This window comes from Helianthus annuus, chromosome 11 (assembly GCF_002127325.2).
Source record: "Helianthus annuus cultivar XRQ/B chromosome 11, HanXRQr2.0-SUNRISE, whole genome shotgun sequence".
Taxonomy (NCBI): Eukaryota; Viridiplantae; Streptophyta; class Magnoliopsida; order Asterales; family Asteraceae; genus Helianthus; species Helianthus annuus.
The window spans coordinates 102,356,932-102,374,589 of NC_035443.2; the positions used below are offsets into that span (position 1 = coordinate 102,356,932).

Below are 17,658 nucleotides of genomic sequence, written 5' to 3' on the forward strand. Positions count from 1 at the left end.
ATGTGAGAGGCCATTAGAGCTTTATTCACTTCACCAACCCGACGAATCCCCAAACCGCCTTCAAACTTTGGAACACAAACTGATTTCCAAGAGACTTTAGCCTTCCCCTTTTGAAACGAACCGTCAGAAGACCATAAAAAATTCCTCATTTTGGCTTCCAGCTCTAAAATGAGCCTAGAAGGAAGAATAAAAGCGGAAGCCCAATACACATGCATAGCAGAAAGCACCGAATTAATCAATTGTAATCGGCCAGCAAACGACAAGAACCTATTTCTCCAACTCATAATTCGTTGATCCATCCTTTCCACTAAGATACTGCAGTCTTTATATAAAAGTCTAGAAGAGATAAGTGGAACTCCCAAGTACCTGACTGGTAACGATCCCTCCACAAATGGCATGATACTAAGGATGTGAGCTTTAACACTGTTAGGCACGTTACAAAAGAACCCCGTACTTTTCTGAATACTCGGCACCAACCCAGACATTTTAGTGAACTTTGCAAGAGAAGACATAATACATTTCACCGAATTAATATCACCTCTCGCAAACAAAAAAAGGTCATCTGCAAAACACAGATTAATGATCCGTTGCCTTTCACATTTGTTATGAAATCTGAATGACGCATCAATTCTGGTAGAATGCTGAAGAATACATGTCAACACTTCCATAACAAGAGTGAATAGATAAGGGGATAAAGGATCACCTTGACGAAGCCCCCTCTTTCCCTTAAAATACCCATGAATATTTCCGTTCACACAGATCGAGTAAGAAGCCGTCGATACACATGTCATAATCCATTTCACCATTTTAGAATCAAACCCAAACCCAATCAACACACTCCTCAAGAAATTCCAGTCAACCGTGTCATAGCCTTTCTGGATGTCCACCTTAAACGCACATCTAGGGGGACCTGCATTCCTATGATAATTATGTAAGAGCTCCTGGGTCAACAATATGTTATCCGAAATCTTCCTCCCGGGGACAAACGCAGACTGGTTTATACTAACCACTTGATGAAGCACCCCTTTTAAACGATCAGCAATTATCTTAGTAACACATTTAAACAAAACATTACAGCAGGCAATAGGACGGTAATCCGTCACCATCATCGGCGTCAACTTCTTTGGCACAAGAGCAATTAAAGTGTGATTCAGCTCCTGAAGGAGCTTACCTGTAGCGAAAAAATCAATAATCGCGTTGGACACATCATCACCGATAACCGGCCAAGCAGCTTTAAAGAAAGCGGCCGTGTATCCGTCTGGGTCGGGAGCCTTGTCATTGCCTATAGAAAAAACAGCTTTTTTGACCTCATCCACTGTAACCGGCCTAACCATATGAGACGCATCAACTGAATTCACATGATTAGAAAACAACTCAGGAGAAGGTTGGAGAGAAAGATCATCTTGACTGCCTAAAAAATTTTGATAATGTTGCACTAGAACAGCGCTGACCTCGTCGCCCTCGTACATAACCCCATTCATATCCGAAATCACTTGAATCCGATTCCAATGATTCCTACTTTTCACGGCCGAATGAAAATATGCCGTATTCGCATCTCCCGCTCTAAGCCACTCCATTTTAGACTTTTGCTTCAAGAATCTTTCCTCGTCTAAACACGCTTCCTGATACTGAGACGTTAACTTTGTTTCCCGAGCTCTTAATTCCGCATTCGTGGGGTCATTGTCAATAACATGCTGGATATCATCCAGTTTTTCACGAAGCTCTAACACTTTCTTATGAAGGTTACCCTGGCTGAATAATAAAGCTCTCAAAGGAGATTTTAACTGCCGCAACTTTTTCACAATCTGGAACTGAAGCACCCCATTAACAGTCGTTTCCCAATTCTCCTTGACAATACTCATAAAACCCGTTTTATGCACCAGAAAATTTGCAAATTTGAACGGCTTATGTTTTACTTTTACTTGGTTCTGGATTTTGAGAATACATGGAGCATGATCCGATAATCGATAAGGATGAAAGAGCGCCACCGAATTCGGGAATTCAGTAATAAACTGAGAATTACCCATAACTCGATCAATCTTTTTAAGCAAACCAATCCCTTTCTTCGGCTTTTGATTCCATGTGAAATGGAGACCCGATCGATTAATATCCATGACTTCTAAATCTACCACACAATGCTGAAAATCACGCATACCTGCTGACAATGAAGACGCTCCCATAGACTTGTCTTCAAGGTGCAATGCCGAGTTAAAATCTCCCATAATCACCCAAGACTTATCGGCCACCACATGCTTATGCATAGATAACTGAGCCCACAACTCACGTCGAGTAATGTAGTAGTTGGCCGCATAAACAATAGTACAAAATAAAATACGCCTGTCATGTTTAAAGAGAAGCTGAAGATGCATGAGTTGATCCGATTGGAAAAGAACCATGACCTCAAAAACCTCCGGGTCCCACCCTATGATAATACGAGTTCCTTTATCACAACAGCCCCCATTAGAAGTCCAATCCCAACGTCGAAAAACAGAAGAACAAACCTTACTAAGATTCACCATATTCACATGAGACTCCAAAATACCACACAGACTCAGATTATTATCTTTAACTACTTGACGAACCTCTTTTTGTTTAAGAGGACGGTTCAACCCTCTTATATTCCAAGTAGCTAAGCTAACCATCAGAAACTAACGGAGAAGGAGTGCTTGCCCCTTTTTTAGTAGTATTTCGAGTACCTTCCATAATGAACTCATCAGTTTCATTATAACCTTCAAGCACCTCTTCCTCGTCCGATTCATCCTGATCACCTCCTGCATCCCTACTACTCTGCCCTTGCTCCCCACCTTCATTCCTCAAAGCATCAAACATATTGTTCGAAAAGATATTACTAGAAGGCTTCACATTTTTCACCACATCCTTCGGTTTAGCGGCAACAGGACGATACTCGAATTTCTGCTTTGGTTTATTCATAGGATATCCCGTTCTCCTAGCCACTTTCTTAGCTTGCACCCCCATGTACCCATCAGCATCAACTATCGGCTTTTTATCAGGTCGACGTCCTTGATCCACATTTTTCGGCTTACTCCCATAATTCCGATTCCCATCATCCTTCACAGGTTTAGCTATATTCCTCGGTTGCTTCGGACAGTTATCATCCGAATGCCCAAACACACAACAGTGTGAGCACCTAAGAGGATTCCACTCATACTCAACATACATCGTGTGTTTGACATATCCCTCACCCTCTAGATTCGGGATAGCCATTGTGATCTCCTCTTTCAAATCCTTCTCAGCCGAAACTTCAACCAAAGCTCTAGCATAACTACTACGTCCCCATGAATCCATGCACATTGACGTGGTGTACGAGTCAAGTAGTTTAGGCTCACCAATTGCAGTTGCTATCAAGCTAAGCCCATCCTCCGTGTATGCAGCAATAGGAACCTCGTGAATCTTGACCCATAACTGAACCCTCTTGACTTCCTTTTTTTCCAACTTAGAAGTGGGAGACCATTCACATAAGAATAACGGTTGCGATCTAATGATCCATGGCCCCGCCTTTAGAACAGCCCTCATACCCTCCTGGTCCGCAAACTTAAAAAAAAATATCCATTGGCGTTCATCATCGTTTTTTGTAACCCGAACTTCCTCCATTGATTCTTCACAAAATACTCAACAACTGGATAGGCTATTCGGTCTCCCAGAAAATACCCATAGATTGTGTTAGCCAACTTATCCTTAACCATTCGAATCGATTCCTTTGGGAGAACTACATCACAACCCTCCTGTTGATCAAGACTTTCAAGAGACCGAAAGTTTAAGTTCTTACCCTTTGGCTTGGCCACTAGCTCAGCATAAGACATCACATTCACACCCTTTTCCCCATCATTCTGACTAGTATCCGAACCCTGCATAAACTCATCTCCCTTTGATTCCGCTTGAATATTAACCGTTTCACCCTTATAAGGCATGGTCGAACTTTCTCCAGCAGCGAACAGGTTTTCCACAGGCTTGGAAATACTCATCAATCCTTCCAAAATCGAAACATTCGACGTAGAATACATACCCCTTCTCGGTAGTAAAGGGTTACCTTCAATATTAGTTACCCGCAATCCAATTCCACGAACTGGAGCTGTTCCAGGTGTTGACAGCTCCTCCATCACCGGTTCAGAATTAGACGACTTACCGCAATCATGCAGGACGTTAGAAGCATTCCCACTCGACTTAGAACGATCTTCCATAACTAAATGAAGCAACTCTCACGTGAAACCAGACAAAAAACAATCATGCACCCGAACCCACAAAACCCTAGTGCCGCAACCAAAGAACGAAGACAAAGATAAACAAAACCCTAATCCTATAAACCCTAGTTTGAAACCTGAACCCTTAATCGATTAAACCTGAGCATCAATCTAGCTAAATTAATCTCAGTTAACCGCAATCAACGACTACCAGTTTAATAAATCAGGGTTCTTGAATCAAAATCTAGAGCGGCGATTGGAAGAAGAAAACGAAAAAAAACCCTAGTTCTAAATCGATCCCTAGTGCTAACGAGTTCGTTATCGAGATCAAATCTCTAATCACAGACTGTTATACACAAGATCACGAAGAAAAACATAGGATTCATGAAGAACAAACAAAATCGCCATTTAGGAGAGAGAGCAGAGTTCTTGTAGTTGCTTAGAAAGTTCTTCCAGTTCAGTTGGAGCTAAACGATACGGTGCGCGAGCTATAGATGCTGCTCCTGGAGCGAGCTCGGTCTGAAATTCAACTTGACGATAAGGCGGTAAACCAGGTAAATCTTCAGGAAACACCTGAGGAAATTCGCGTACAACTGGAATATCCTCCAATTTCTTTTCCTTTGCTGATGCATCTGTAACTAGAGCCAAAATAGCAGTGTGCCCCTTTCGTAAACATTTCTGTGCCTTCAAGAAAGAAATGATGCCAACCACAGCACCACTCTTGTCGCCCTGAACTTCGAGAGGTTGCTTACCCGAACGGGGAATGCGAACTATCTTCTCCTTGCATAGGATCTCTGCGTGATGTTGGGATAACCAATCCATCCCAATAACGATATCGAAACTACCCAAAACTATGGGTATGAGGTCGATGGAGAAGGTCTGACCAGTTAAGACGATGTTACAGCCCTTGACTACATGTGCGGCTTCTACACTCTTACCATTAGCTAACTCTACGACATGTTTGGTGTTTAGGGGTGTTGGTGTACGTTTTAACATTTTACTCACTTTTAGCGATATATAACTTGTATCAGCACCCGAATCAAATAAGACAGTAACATAAATATCGTCGAGAAGAAACTTACTCATAACCACATTGGGATCATTCATTGCATCTCCTCGACCCAGCACAAAAACACGACCCCGAGCTTCGTTGCCATTGTTGTTGTTGTTTCCCCCGTTGTTGTTGTTCCCATTGCCCTGGTTGTTGTTATTGTTATTGCGATTCTGGTTCTGGTTCAACTGGGGACAATCACGCTTGAAATGCCCTTCAGCCCCACACTGAAAACATCCCCTGTTGCCCCGATGTTGCTGCTGCTGATGCTGATGCTGGTTCTGTGGAGCTGGTGGTGGGTATTGCTGATTCTGATTTGCAGGCCGTGGACTCCTACAGTCTTTGGCCTCATGACCCATCTTGAGACACCTTTGGCAACGACCCTTGTTGCACTGGCCGCTGTGATGCCTGTTGCAGTTGTGACACTTGGGGTGAAATCCTTGATACCTTTTCTGCCTGTGACCACCAGAAGATTGCTGATTAGGACTCTGGTAGTGATCAATCTTCTGCTGTTGAGCCTGAGACTGTACTGTTGCTGAACCCTTGCTCGAATCCCCATCCCACTTTCTTTTGTTGTCACTGGGAGTAGCAGAAGTAGTGACAGCAGTAGTAGTAGCACTGATGCGTTTTGGCAGCCTGTTCTGATCCACTGCCTGATCTGTGAGACGATGAGCGAGGCGTTGAATAGCCTGGATGTTGTCAAGATTAGCCGATGTTACATGGCTCTGAATCTCTGGCGCCAAACACTTGAGATACAACTCAATGCGCTTGATTAAAGGGTCCACCATAGTTGGACACAGCACGGCCAGCTCGTTCGACCGTTTAGTATAAGCTTCGATCTCCGACCCAACCATTTTCAGATGGTACAACTCATCTTCCAACTTATGAATATCTTCCCGTGTGCAGTATTCATGTTTAATCAATTCCTTGAAGTCATTCCAAGGGGTGGCGTTAGCAACTGCCAACCCTAAAATCTGGACTTGCGCGTTCCACCAAGTTAGCGCAATTCCTTCCAACGTGCCAGTGGCGTACTTCACCCTGCGATCCTCAGGGCATTCACACATTTCAAATACCGACTCTAGCTTCTCAAACCAATGGAGGAGTCCCACTGCCCCCTCGGTGCCACTGAATGTGCCTGGACGACAGTCCATGAAGTTCTTAAAAGTGCATACAGGCTGATGAGCGTGTTGACCTAGTGTTTAAATACAGAACGAGGTTAAACATAAGAGTTGTTTAGGAACGTAGGATCTAAAGATCCTAGAATGAGTTACGACTGCAGGGTATACCTCCTGTATTTGCAGCTGCAAGTGCCGCAGCAACTTGTTCGTTGATAAGAGCCGTCAACTGAGCTTGTGTCAAATTGATGCGCCCGGCCATTGATCTTCACATCAAAGGCAACATAAATGAGAAAGGTTCGCGAATAGTGCGATGACAGAAGAGTGTAAGCACACAAGTGTTCTCAAGCAATAACAGATAGTGAGCAATGTATTCTAAGCATACCACGAGCAAAGTTCTATGTAATTCTAGCATGCAGGCAAATAACATAAACCTTATTACCTAGAATGTTGAGTCTTGCACGTGGAGCGAAGCGTCGTTGTGGATCGTTTAGAGCACTGTTCTGGTTATAGTCTGGTTTTAATAAAAACGTTTTCCCATATTAAAACCAAGTTCTCTATAACCAATGGCTCTGATACCAATCTGTCATACCCCCAAAATCCACCTGCGGAATACCACCGCTTGGGAGCGTGACTGACCAGGATCAAGCCACCAATCATATCGAACACAACATTTAATAACCAAAGTAGATAATGTAATTCATCACGACATGATTGATGTTCAAAACCAAACATTGTTTAAGTAGCGGAAGCATGTAAGTAAACCCAACATAAATAATAATGTATGAAATGTCATAAGTGTTTAGTTAAGCATTCATGATCCATGCTCCACAACGACCCGCTCCTCCCTGTGCAAGCTCCATGTTCCTAACGACCTGCAAGGCATGCAGCAGAGAGTCAACAACTAGTTGAGCGAGTTCACAGAAAGTAAGTTCGTAACAGTAATACGTATGTTCATTTGGTGGGGGCTTCCCACATATGCATGTACTAATAGTGGGGGTTTTCCGTAATTATATATTTATTTCCGGTGGGGGATTCCCACGTTTAACCTTTCTACTGGGGGCTTCCCATGTTTATACTTACTAGACTATTTGCGACCATGTGTTCTTCTAAATCCGAGAACAGGAAAACGTACAAGGACACGTAGGATTTACGTGAGTGCCCTTCCCCGAGGACAGTGGTACGTGTGGGGTTTACGTAGGATTTACGTAAGTGACCTTCCGACCCGGAAGACAGTGGTAGGTATAAGTTTACGTAGGTTTTACGTAAGTGTCCTCCCGACCTGAGAGACAATGGTAGATACTAGTTTACGTAGGATTTACGTAAGTGTCCTGACTAACCTGAGGACGATGGTCTGTAGTCTAGCAACAGTGTAAGTACGAGTAATTATCCAATTCAATTCTTCCAACCCAATTCCCACCCGGGAATCCCATGCCTTGGCTGTGTGAACTCACCTTGGTTTGCTCGGTATGCTATGCTCTAGGGTTTATCAAATGTCTAAGTCCGTTACACACGACCTAGGATATGTTGCACATGATACAATGTAAGTGTTTGCCTCCAATTAAGGTTTGTAAGTCATTGATATTCAAGCAACTGTGGTTTGTGTGCTTTGTGTACAGGATGATATCACATAGAATGCTAATACATGCAAGATCATACAGTTGTATTCAGAATCATACGATCATATATAGAATCATACGTCACGTAAACAGTTAATCGTATTCACATAATTCACGCGTCGCGTCGTTGATTACACAGTTTAATCTAACGTAACATGTTATCATTGTTAATAAGCTTAACAGGTTTAATAGAGTTTGCGGCTTAAACAAGTGACATACACATCTTTACAGCTTGAACATTTTTTTTTTTTTTTTTGGGTAAAGGGTTACCCCGGTGATTCTATATATCAACAAAACCAAAACAAACCAAGTAGTGTAGAGAGTCTACACTAGTTCAATCATGAGGCATACCCCATGAAAGTAAGCCAAAAATAGCAACAACCAAAACAACAAAAGACAACCCAAAGCCACTAGTCTAAACAACTAGGAAACAAATACAGAAACAAACTAATCAGCCCCCATCATCCAGAATCTCTTTGCCATGGACCTCCCATTCTCTTAAAAGCCTGCGCACATTCGCAGTATTCTTCAGTCTTGCTCCCATTAACTTGTAACGCACCAGTTGTATTATGTGAGCACCAACAGTCTCTGGCGGCCTTAGCTGATTCTTGAAAATCCTAGCATTACGCTCCTGCCAAATAACATATGCTGTAGCCGCAACCACCACTCTAGCCACATAATCCGCAGCTTGCTTAGAATTGGAACGGACAAGTAACCAGTTTACAATATCGGCCCATTTAGGCTGAACCGAATCCATACCAACCTTTTGTTTCATCATCTCCCAAACTTTAGCTGAGTAATTACATTCAAAAAACAGATGGCTATGAGAATCATGATTAGCATAGCATAATAAACAGCACATCATGTTCATATTTTTACGCCGCTCGAAATCCCAGCTTAGGATTTTATCCTGCGTAAGAAGCTTGCCTCGCATAATCAGCCACATGAGGAACGCGTGCCGCGGGATGCATTGAGTAAACCATACAATCGTGCTCCAATCTACTTCTGTATCCCTATATCGAATCGAATTCCACACGCCTGAAGTTGAAAACCCACTCCGATCGCTACCATCACACCACATGAATCTGTCCCGTTTGTTTGGGTTAACGTGGATTTGATCAAGCTGGATTAAAACTGGGAATAAATCCCTCCATGCAATCGGCCATTTCCACTCTCCATTCAACTGAATATCAGACACAGAGTCATTCAAGCGAAACCCTGCATTCGTAATAGCTCTAGGCGAAATAAAATTTCCAAGAGGCCCTAGACCGCACCAAGAATCATACCAAGCCGAAGTCCTAGAACCATCACCAATATCCGACCAAAAATACTGTCTCATTTGCGGTCTCAGCTGAAGAAGTTTCCTCCAGGAGTAGCAACTATTTGAAACAGATTTAGAAATCCAGAAATTGTTACCTTTAAGTCTGTAACTGTGCACCCATTCCACCCACAAAGAATTCCTTCTCGTGACAATACTCCAAATATGATTAGTCATAAGGGCTTTATTAACATCCCCTAACCGCCGAATCCCCAATCCGCCTTCATATTTAGGGAGACACACAACTTTCCAAGAGACTTTCGCTTTACCTTTCTGGAACGCGTAATCTTTAGACCAAAGGAAATTCCTCATTTTTGCCTCCAATTCATGAATAACCCTAGCCGGCAAAATAAAGACAGAAGACCAGTATACATGCATAGATGACAAAACAGAAATAATGAGTTGCAATCTACCAGCAAACGAGAGTAATTTGTTCCTCCAATGTGTGATGCGTTTGTCAAGCTTTTCCAACATAACACTGCAATCTTTATAAAGAAGCCCCGACGAAATTAGGGGAACCCCAAGATAACGCACAGGCAGGGTTCCCTCTTTAAACGGCATAATATTCAGAATAGCATTTTTAATATAACTTGGGACATTACAGAAGAACACCGTACTTTTCTGAATACTAGGCACCAACCCCGACATTTTAGAGAATTTGGAGAGAGAATCCATAATACATCTAGCCGAAGCAATTTCCCCTCTAGCAAAAAGGAACAAGTCGTCTGCAAAACAGAGGTTGATAATATGCTGTTTCTCACATTTGTTATGAAATTTAAAAGAAGAATCAATTCTGGTCATATGATGCAGAATGCCCGTGAGAACCTCCATAACAAGAGTGAATAAATACGGGGATAGCGGATCTCCCTGACGAAGACCCCGGTTACCTTTGAAAAACCCGTGCACATTGCCATTGACACAGACAGAGTACGAAGCTGTGGATACACAAACCATGATCCAGTCAACCATCTTATTGCTAAACCCAAATCCAAGCAAAATGTTTTTAAGGAATTTCCAATCAACCGTATCATAGGCCTTTTGGATGTCTACTTTAAAAGCACATCTTGGGGGACCCGAATTCCTATGATAATTGTGCATCAGTTCTTGGGTTAACAGAATATTATCAGAAATTTTCCTCCCTGGGACAAATGCAGATTGGTTAATGCTAACAATGTCATTCAAAGCCACCTTCACTCTCTCCGCAATTATCTTGCTAATGCATTTATAAATGACGTTACAGCAAGCTATCGGCCTGAAATCAGTCACAGCCGATGGGGAAAGAACCTTTGGCACAAGCACAATAAGAGTGTGATTTAGATCTCGAAGAAGATATCCAGTATCAAAAAAATCAATAATGGCCCTCGAAACATCCTCACCGACTATCGGCCATGCACTCTTGAAAAAGGCTGCCGTATACCCATCCGGTCCAGGGGCTTTGTCAATGCCGATAGAAAACATAGCCTTCTTTACCTCATCTACGGTCACCTGCCTACACATATAATCCGCAACAATAGGATCCAAGACTTTCGAAAACAAATCTGGAGCCGGATTCAGCGACAAATCATCTTTGCAACCCAAAAACTTCTCGTAGTGATCGACAAAAGCTTTATGAACCTGATTGCCCTCAAAGAGAACACCCCCCGTATCCCGAATAACATCAATACGGCTGCGATGATTTTTGTTTTTTAACGAAGAATGGAAAAAAGCCGTGTTCATATCCCCAGCCCTCAACCAATCCACTTTGGCTTTCTGTTTTAAAAAACGCTCCTCATCCAACAACGCTACTTGGTATTCAGCACTTAGCGTGGCTTCTTCGACCCGAAGACTTGCACTATTCGGCTGTTTATCAATAGAAACCTGAATGACATCAAGTTTCTCACGGAGACTTTCCACTTTTTTATGCAGGTTACCTTGCTTAAAAAGCATAGCACGCAAAGGCTTTTTCAATAGCCGAAGACGTTTAACAACCCGGAACTGATGCACTCCATTTACTCTAGACTCCCACCCCCTCTTTACAATATCTAAGAATTCAGGTTTGAACACTAGAAAGTTAGCAAATTTAAACGACCGAGGTTTCAAAATACCAGCATCCGGGAGCTTCAAAATACATGGGCAGTGATCCGAAAGCCGGTACGGGTGGAAAAGAGCTACAGCATTCGGGAATTTACTCACAAACTGGGTATTACCCAAAACTCTATCGATCTTTTTCAGCAATCCAATCCCCTTCTTAGGCTTCTGGCTCCATGTAAAATGAAGACCAGACCGATTAATATCAAACATTTCAATGTCATCCACACACTCTTGGAACTCTTTCATACTGAGAGACACAGAAGAGGCCCCCACTGATTTATCTTCCAAGTTCAGAGCCGAATTAAAATCGCCCATTAGAAACCAAGGGTTATTTCCAACAAATACTTTATGCATAGACAATTGGTGCCATAACTCCCGTCGGGTAACATAATAATTAGCTGCGTATACAACCAAGCAAAAGGCTATTTTGTTATCATTTTTGAGAAAAAGTTGTAAATGCATAACCTGATCGGTCTGTGACAGAACCATAACATCAAATACAGATGGATTCCAGCCAATAATGATTCTTGTACCCTTGCTACAAAGAGCTCCATTTGACGTCCAATCCCAGGATCGGAACACAGAATTACAAACTTGACTCAGCCTACTAACATCAACATGCGACTCCAGAATAGCACAAAAACTCAAATTGTAGTCCTTAACAGCTTGTCGAACCTCCGTTTGTTTCAGAGGGCGGTTCAACCCCCTTATGTTCCATGAAGCAAGACTAACCATTGATAACCGATGAAAAAGGAGTGCTTGCCCCTTGTTTAGAATCAGGTTTCCTAGCATCATTGACAAGAAATTCAGCCGTCTCATTATAAACCTCCTGTACCTCATCATCATCCGAATCATCTTGCACATCTCCTACACCACTACCACCAGCTTCTTGGTCGTTCCTTGAATCATTTAACACGTCAAAAGGATTGGCTGAAGCAAACCTCGATGTTGATGTTGATTTACTAGGCTCTCCAGTCGTTCTTAACCCAACCGGGCGGTATTCAAATCTCTGCTTTTGTTTGTTAACCGGAAACCCCGTTCTCTTAGCCGTTTTCCTAGCATCCACATCCATGAACCCATCCTTGTCTACCACTGGCTTTTTCGAAGGCCCTCTTGCATTAGGAACTTTAGAGGCTTTTTGAATCACAGCCGGAGCCTTCGTAACCTGCCTGACTTGCCTTGGGCAATCACCATCATGATGGCCATAAACCTTGCAAAAAGAACATCGGTGAGGGCTCCATTCGTACTCCACATACACCTTTTCCTTAGTAAAACCCTCCCCTTCCAACTCTGGGACAGCAATCACAATTTCTTCTTTAAAATCATTTTCAGCCGAAACTTCAACCAAAGCTCTAGCGAAACTGCTACGCCCCCACGAATCTAAGCACATAGAAGTGGTATACGAGTCTAAAACTATAGGATTCCCAATAGCCGTTGCAATCATGCTTAAACCATCCTCTGTATAAGCAGCAAGAGGAACCTCGTGTATTTTAACCCAAAGTTGCACAGTTTTAACTTCCTTCTTCTCCAGCTTCGAAGATGGTGACCATATATTAAGAAACAATGGTTGAGAGCGAATGATCCAAGGACCTTCTTTCATAGCATTCAGCATACCACTTTCGTCCGCAAACTTAAAAAAGAAAAAACCGCTCGCATTCATCATAGTCTTTTGGAGGCCAAATTTCTTCCAATTATTCCTGACGAAATACTCAACTACAGGGTAGGCAACACGATCACCAAGGAAGTACCCATACAACGTATACGCAAGCTTCTCTTTAACAGCCCTCACAGACTCCTGCGGCAGCACTACATCACAGCCCTCATGAGCTACCGTACTTGCAAGTGTTCTAAAATTCACCTTCCTGGAACTCGAAGCCCCAATAGAATCAGCATAAGAAACCTGATGCTTACCTGAATCCCTACGGACATTCTGACTCCCTTGCATTCCAAACTGATTACTCATCATACCCTTGTCGGCCATATTAGGGTTTTCATTAGGTGCACCACTAGGGTTTGCATGGGTATCATTCTTCGTCGCCGTGTAATTCCCTCCACATGCAGACGTACCATCCAACTCCACAGGCTTAGAGATTTCGAGTAAACCATCAAGGATCGAACTATTATTGGTAGAATACAAACCCCGTCTTGGAAACAGATTATTTCCCTCAATATTAGTTACCTTCAGCCCAATACCACGAATTGGAGGAGACTTCTCCTCCGTCCCCGGTGTGACTCCTTCCTTCAGCGGATTGTGACCACCACTATTACCCTCCATGCACACAAATCACCAGAACAAAACAAGAAACCCAGCCGGCCAAAGAAAACGCAGAACGAGAAGAACCCTAATCCTGAAACCCTAGCGCCGTAATTCAATCCTTAACACATTAATCCAGAGTATCAGTCTAGCTGAATTAAACTCAGTTAACCGCGACCAATAACAACCAAACTAATATATCAGGATCTTCAAGCAGCAACTAAGGCGGCGATTGAGAAAAGAAACGAAAAAAAACCCTAAGATCAGATTGATTACTACTGCTAACTAGTTCGTTATAGAGAATTGATAAACAATCTCTAATCACAGACTGTTATACAGACGAATCTCAAAGAAACTAGGGTTCATGATGATCGAAAATCGCCCAGGAGGAGGGAGGGTTTTGATATCTCTTCCCGATTGGATAAATACTAATCACAGACTGTTATTACAGCTTGAACATTATATAACATACAATTCATTGTTTCAATTTGAACATCACACAACATCAGACAGGGCCTTGCCCTTCATAAAACTCAGACAAGTGTGGGGGGGGGGGGGGTTTCCCTATTTAAAAGTCGGATAGGAAAGTGTGGGGGGTTAAAACTCGGATAAGGGGTGTGGGTGAGGGTCAAAAAGTCGGACCAAGCAGGTGGGGGTCACAAAGGTCGGACTACCCCTCCTACAAGCAAAACTCGGACCAAAGGTCCCCTTGCAAAAGCTCGGACCATACACCTCCTTAAGAAACTCGGACCTTCTAAAGGTCACAAAGGTCGGACAAGGTAGTGGGTCACAAACTCGGACCCCTTGCATCATTACAAAACTCGGACCAAGGCCACTATTACAAAACTCGGACAAAGAGCTTGTCCTTTCCAAAAGCTCGGACAACATATGAAATCATCAAATAACTCGGACCACCACACTTATAATAAACATCGGACTATAGTAGTGTATATAAAACTCGGATACGTTATGCAATTCACATGAAATTCGGACAAGACTATGATGCAAAAACTCAGACAAACTTGTACAATTAAAGCTCGGATTCAAGGCATGATTCACATAAAACTCTGACAAACATATTTCATTAGATATTCGATTCCATTGTACTGATTGTAATGGTTACGTTCTTATATTCATACAATCGTGAAACCCTAATTACATATACTGGCAACCAATTTAATCCAATTATCAATCACAATTGTAGCATATCAAGTATCTTGACACAAACAAACCATTACACAACTAATCACTATCATATTACAATAATCAGAATCAAATTAAAGCACAGAACCACCAAATCAAAGCTAGGGTTTACAAGTATTCTAATAACCAAGAATTGATACAATCAAACAATCAATAAACAATAATCATTTACCTTGTGTTGATTCTAGAGAAAATGTGGAAATCGAAAGTGATGAATAGCTTGCCAATGATGATGTGATGATTGCCAGAGAAAACCAAAGAATGAAAGTACGTGCCTTGTTTCTTGTGTGAGGTTTAGTGAATGATTTAGGGTTAAATATTATTTATGTTTCACTAATGACTCTTTACACCCTCTATTATTATATTTTACAATGATGCACCATCTCAAACAATTTCACAGTTTCACCACCAAGTTTATGCATTTGACAAGTCTATCACAATTAACACATAACCATGCACAAACACGCAATACACTTCATTGAATCAAAACGTATACAATTCCATAGCAATCAATTGTGCAAATAAACAACTAAACAATAAATGAACGTGCAATAAATGCGAAATAGGAATCTTGGAAATTCGAGTTGTCACAACATGCCCCATGAAAGTAAACAACGAGAAAACAAAAACACTACCAACAGGAACTCAAAACTAGACAATATTCTAGAGAAAGCAAATAAAAACAACTTAATCAGCCACTGCCATCATGAAGCTCAGTTCCATAAATCTCCCAAGCACCTAGAAGTCTTCGCACATTGTCACACTTCTTCAGCTTTGCACCCATCAATTTGTAACGAACCTGTTGGATAATGAGCTCACTTATAGCTTCTGGAGGCCTCAGCTGGTTCTTGAATAATCTCGCATTGCGTTCCTGCCAGATCAAATAAGCACTGGCCGCTACCAACAATCTAGCGGCATAGTTAAAAACTGAATTGGACTTAGCCCGCACTAGAAGCCAAGCAACTATATCCTCCCAATTCGCTTGAGCCGAATCCATTCCCACTTTATGTCTAACCATATGCCAAACTTGGGTAGAAAAGTTACATTCGAAAAACAGGTGACTATGAGAGTCATGATTGGCATAACAAAGAAGACAGCACATCATGTTCATATTTTTCCTTCGCGAGAAGTCCCAATTTAAAATCTTATCCTGCGTAAGTAATTTGCGTCTCATAATAAGCCACATTAAGAAAGCATGACGAGGAATGCACTGAGCGAACCAAACAATAGGACACCACTCAGCCTCCATTTCACGATGTCTGACCGAGTCCCAAGCCCTAGCCGAAGAAAACTCATGAAGCTGATCCCCTTGGCGCCACAAAAGTTTATCTGCCTTATTCGAATCAAAAGACATCTGATCAAGTTGGATAAGAACAGGAAACATATCTCTCCACGCGACTGGCCATCTCCAAGAAGAATTAGAATAAACGTCAGAAAACTTAGATTCCATATTGAACCCCGCATTCGCGATAACTCTAGGCGAGATGACCTGATTTAGCGGACCTATATCACTCCACGTATCAAACCAAGCCGAGGTACTCAAACCGTTCCCAACATGAGACCATACGAAACTCCTCATAACCTGCCGAATTTGAAGTATCTTCCTCCACGACCAGCAACAAGTAGAAGGAACTTTACAAGCCCAAAGACTTTTACCTTTCAACCTATATGAGTTAACCCATTCCACCCACAGAGAGCCACGTCTAGTAAGAATACTCCAAATATGTGATGACATAAGAGCTTTATTAACGTCACCAAACCATCTAATGCCTAAACCACCCTCATACTTAGGAACGCAAACCGCTTTCCAAGAAACTTTTGCCCTGCCTGTCACACCCCCAAAATCCCACACGCGGAGTACCACCGCTTGGAGGCGTGACTGACCAGGATCAAGCCACCAATTATATCAAACATAGCATTTAATAATAATCAAAGACATAATTGGTGTTCAAAACCAAACACTGTTTAAGTAGCGGAAGCATTAAATGTAAAACCCAAAACATAAGTATCAATGTGTGAATGTAAAAGTGTTTAATAAGCATTCACGAGTTCTTGTCCACAACGACCCGCTTCTCCTCTGGTGCAAGCTCCAAGTATACCTAAGGTCCTGCAAGGCATGCAGCAAATAATCAACAAACTAGTTGAGCGAGTTCACAGAAAGTATGTTCATAACGTAATGCATAAGTATAGCTAGTGGGGGCTTCCCATACTAGTGTGTACTAAAGGTGGGGGCTTCCCATGCTTATCCTGGCTAATGAGGGTTTCTCATTAACGGTACTTACTAGACTAACTTCCGACCATGTGTTCTTCTTTACCGAGAACAGGAAAACGTACAGGGTCACGTAGGCTTTACGTGACGTGCCCTTCCCCGAGGACAGTGGTACGCGTGGGGGCTACGTAGGCTTTACGCGGCGTGGCCTTCCGACCTGGAAGCCAGTGAATGGTATTGGGTTACGTAGGCTTTACGTAACGTGTCCTTCCCGACCCGGGAGACATATGGCAAATATACTGGGTTACGTAGGCTTTACGTAACGTGTCCTGACTAACCTGAGGACGATGGTCTATAGTCTGGTATATGCGTAAGTACGAGTAACTCCTTTCACAATATCATATCCAACCCAATTCCCAACCCGGGAATCCCATGCCTTGGCTGTGTGAACTCACCTTGGTTTGCTCGGCAGATACACAAATAAAAGACTCTTGACTAACAGGTTAACCACGTCCTAACAGATTACCACACAAGTCAGGTTCGGTTCAAACATTGCACGTATATATCATACAGGTGAACACGTTGTTAGCACGTAGGTATCATGGCAACCACGTATGCAT

General features: G+C 42.4%; 1 protein-coding gene across 1 annotated transcript; it reads right to left on the reverse strand.

The window, feature by feature from the left end:
• Positions 1 to 15,520: 15,520 nt before the first annotated feature.
• LOC110888166 lies at positions 15,521 to 16,408 on the reverse strand. The gene has a single exon (XM_022135705.1). The coding sequence runs from the start codon at positions 16,406 to 16,408 to the stop codon at positions 15,521 to 15,523; it is 888 nt and encodes a 295-aa protein (XP_021991397.1).
• Between the last annotated feature and the right edge of the window lie 1,250 nt (positions 16,409 to 17,658).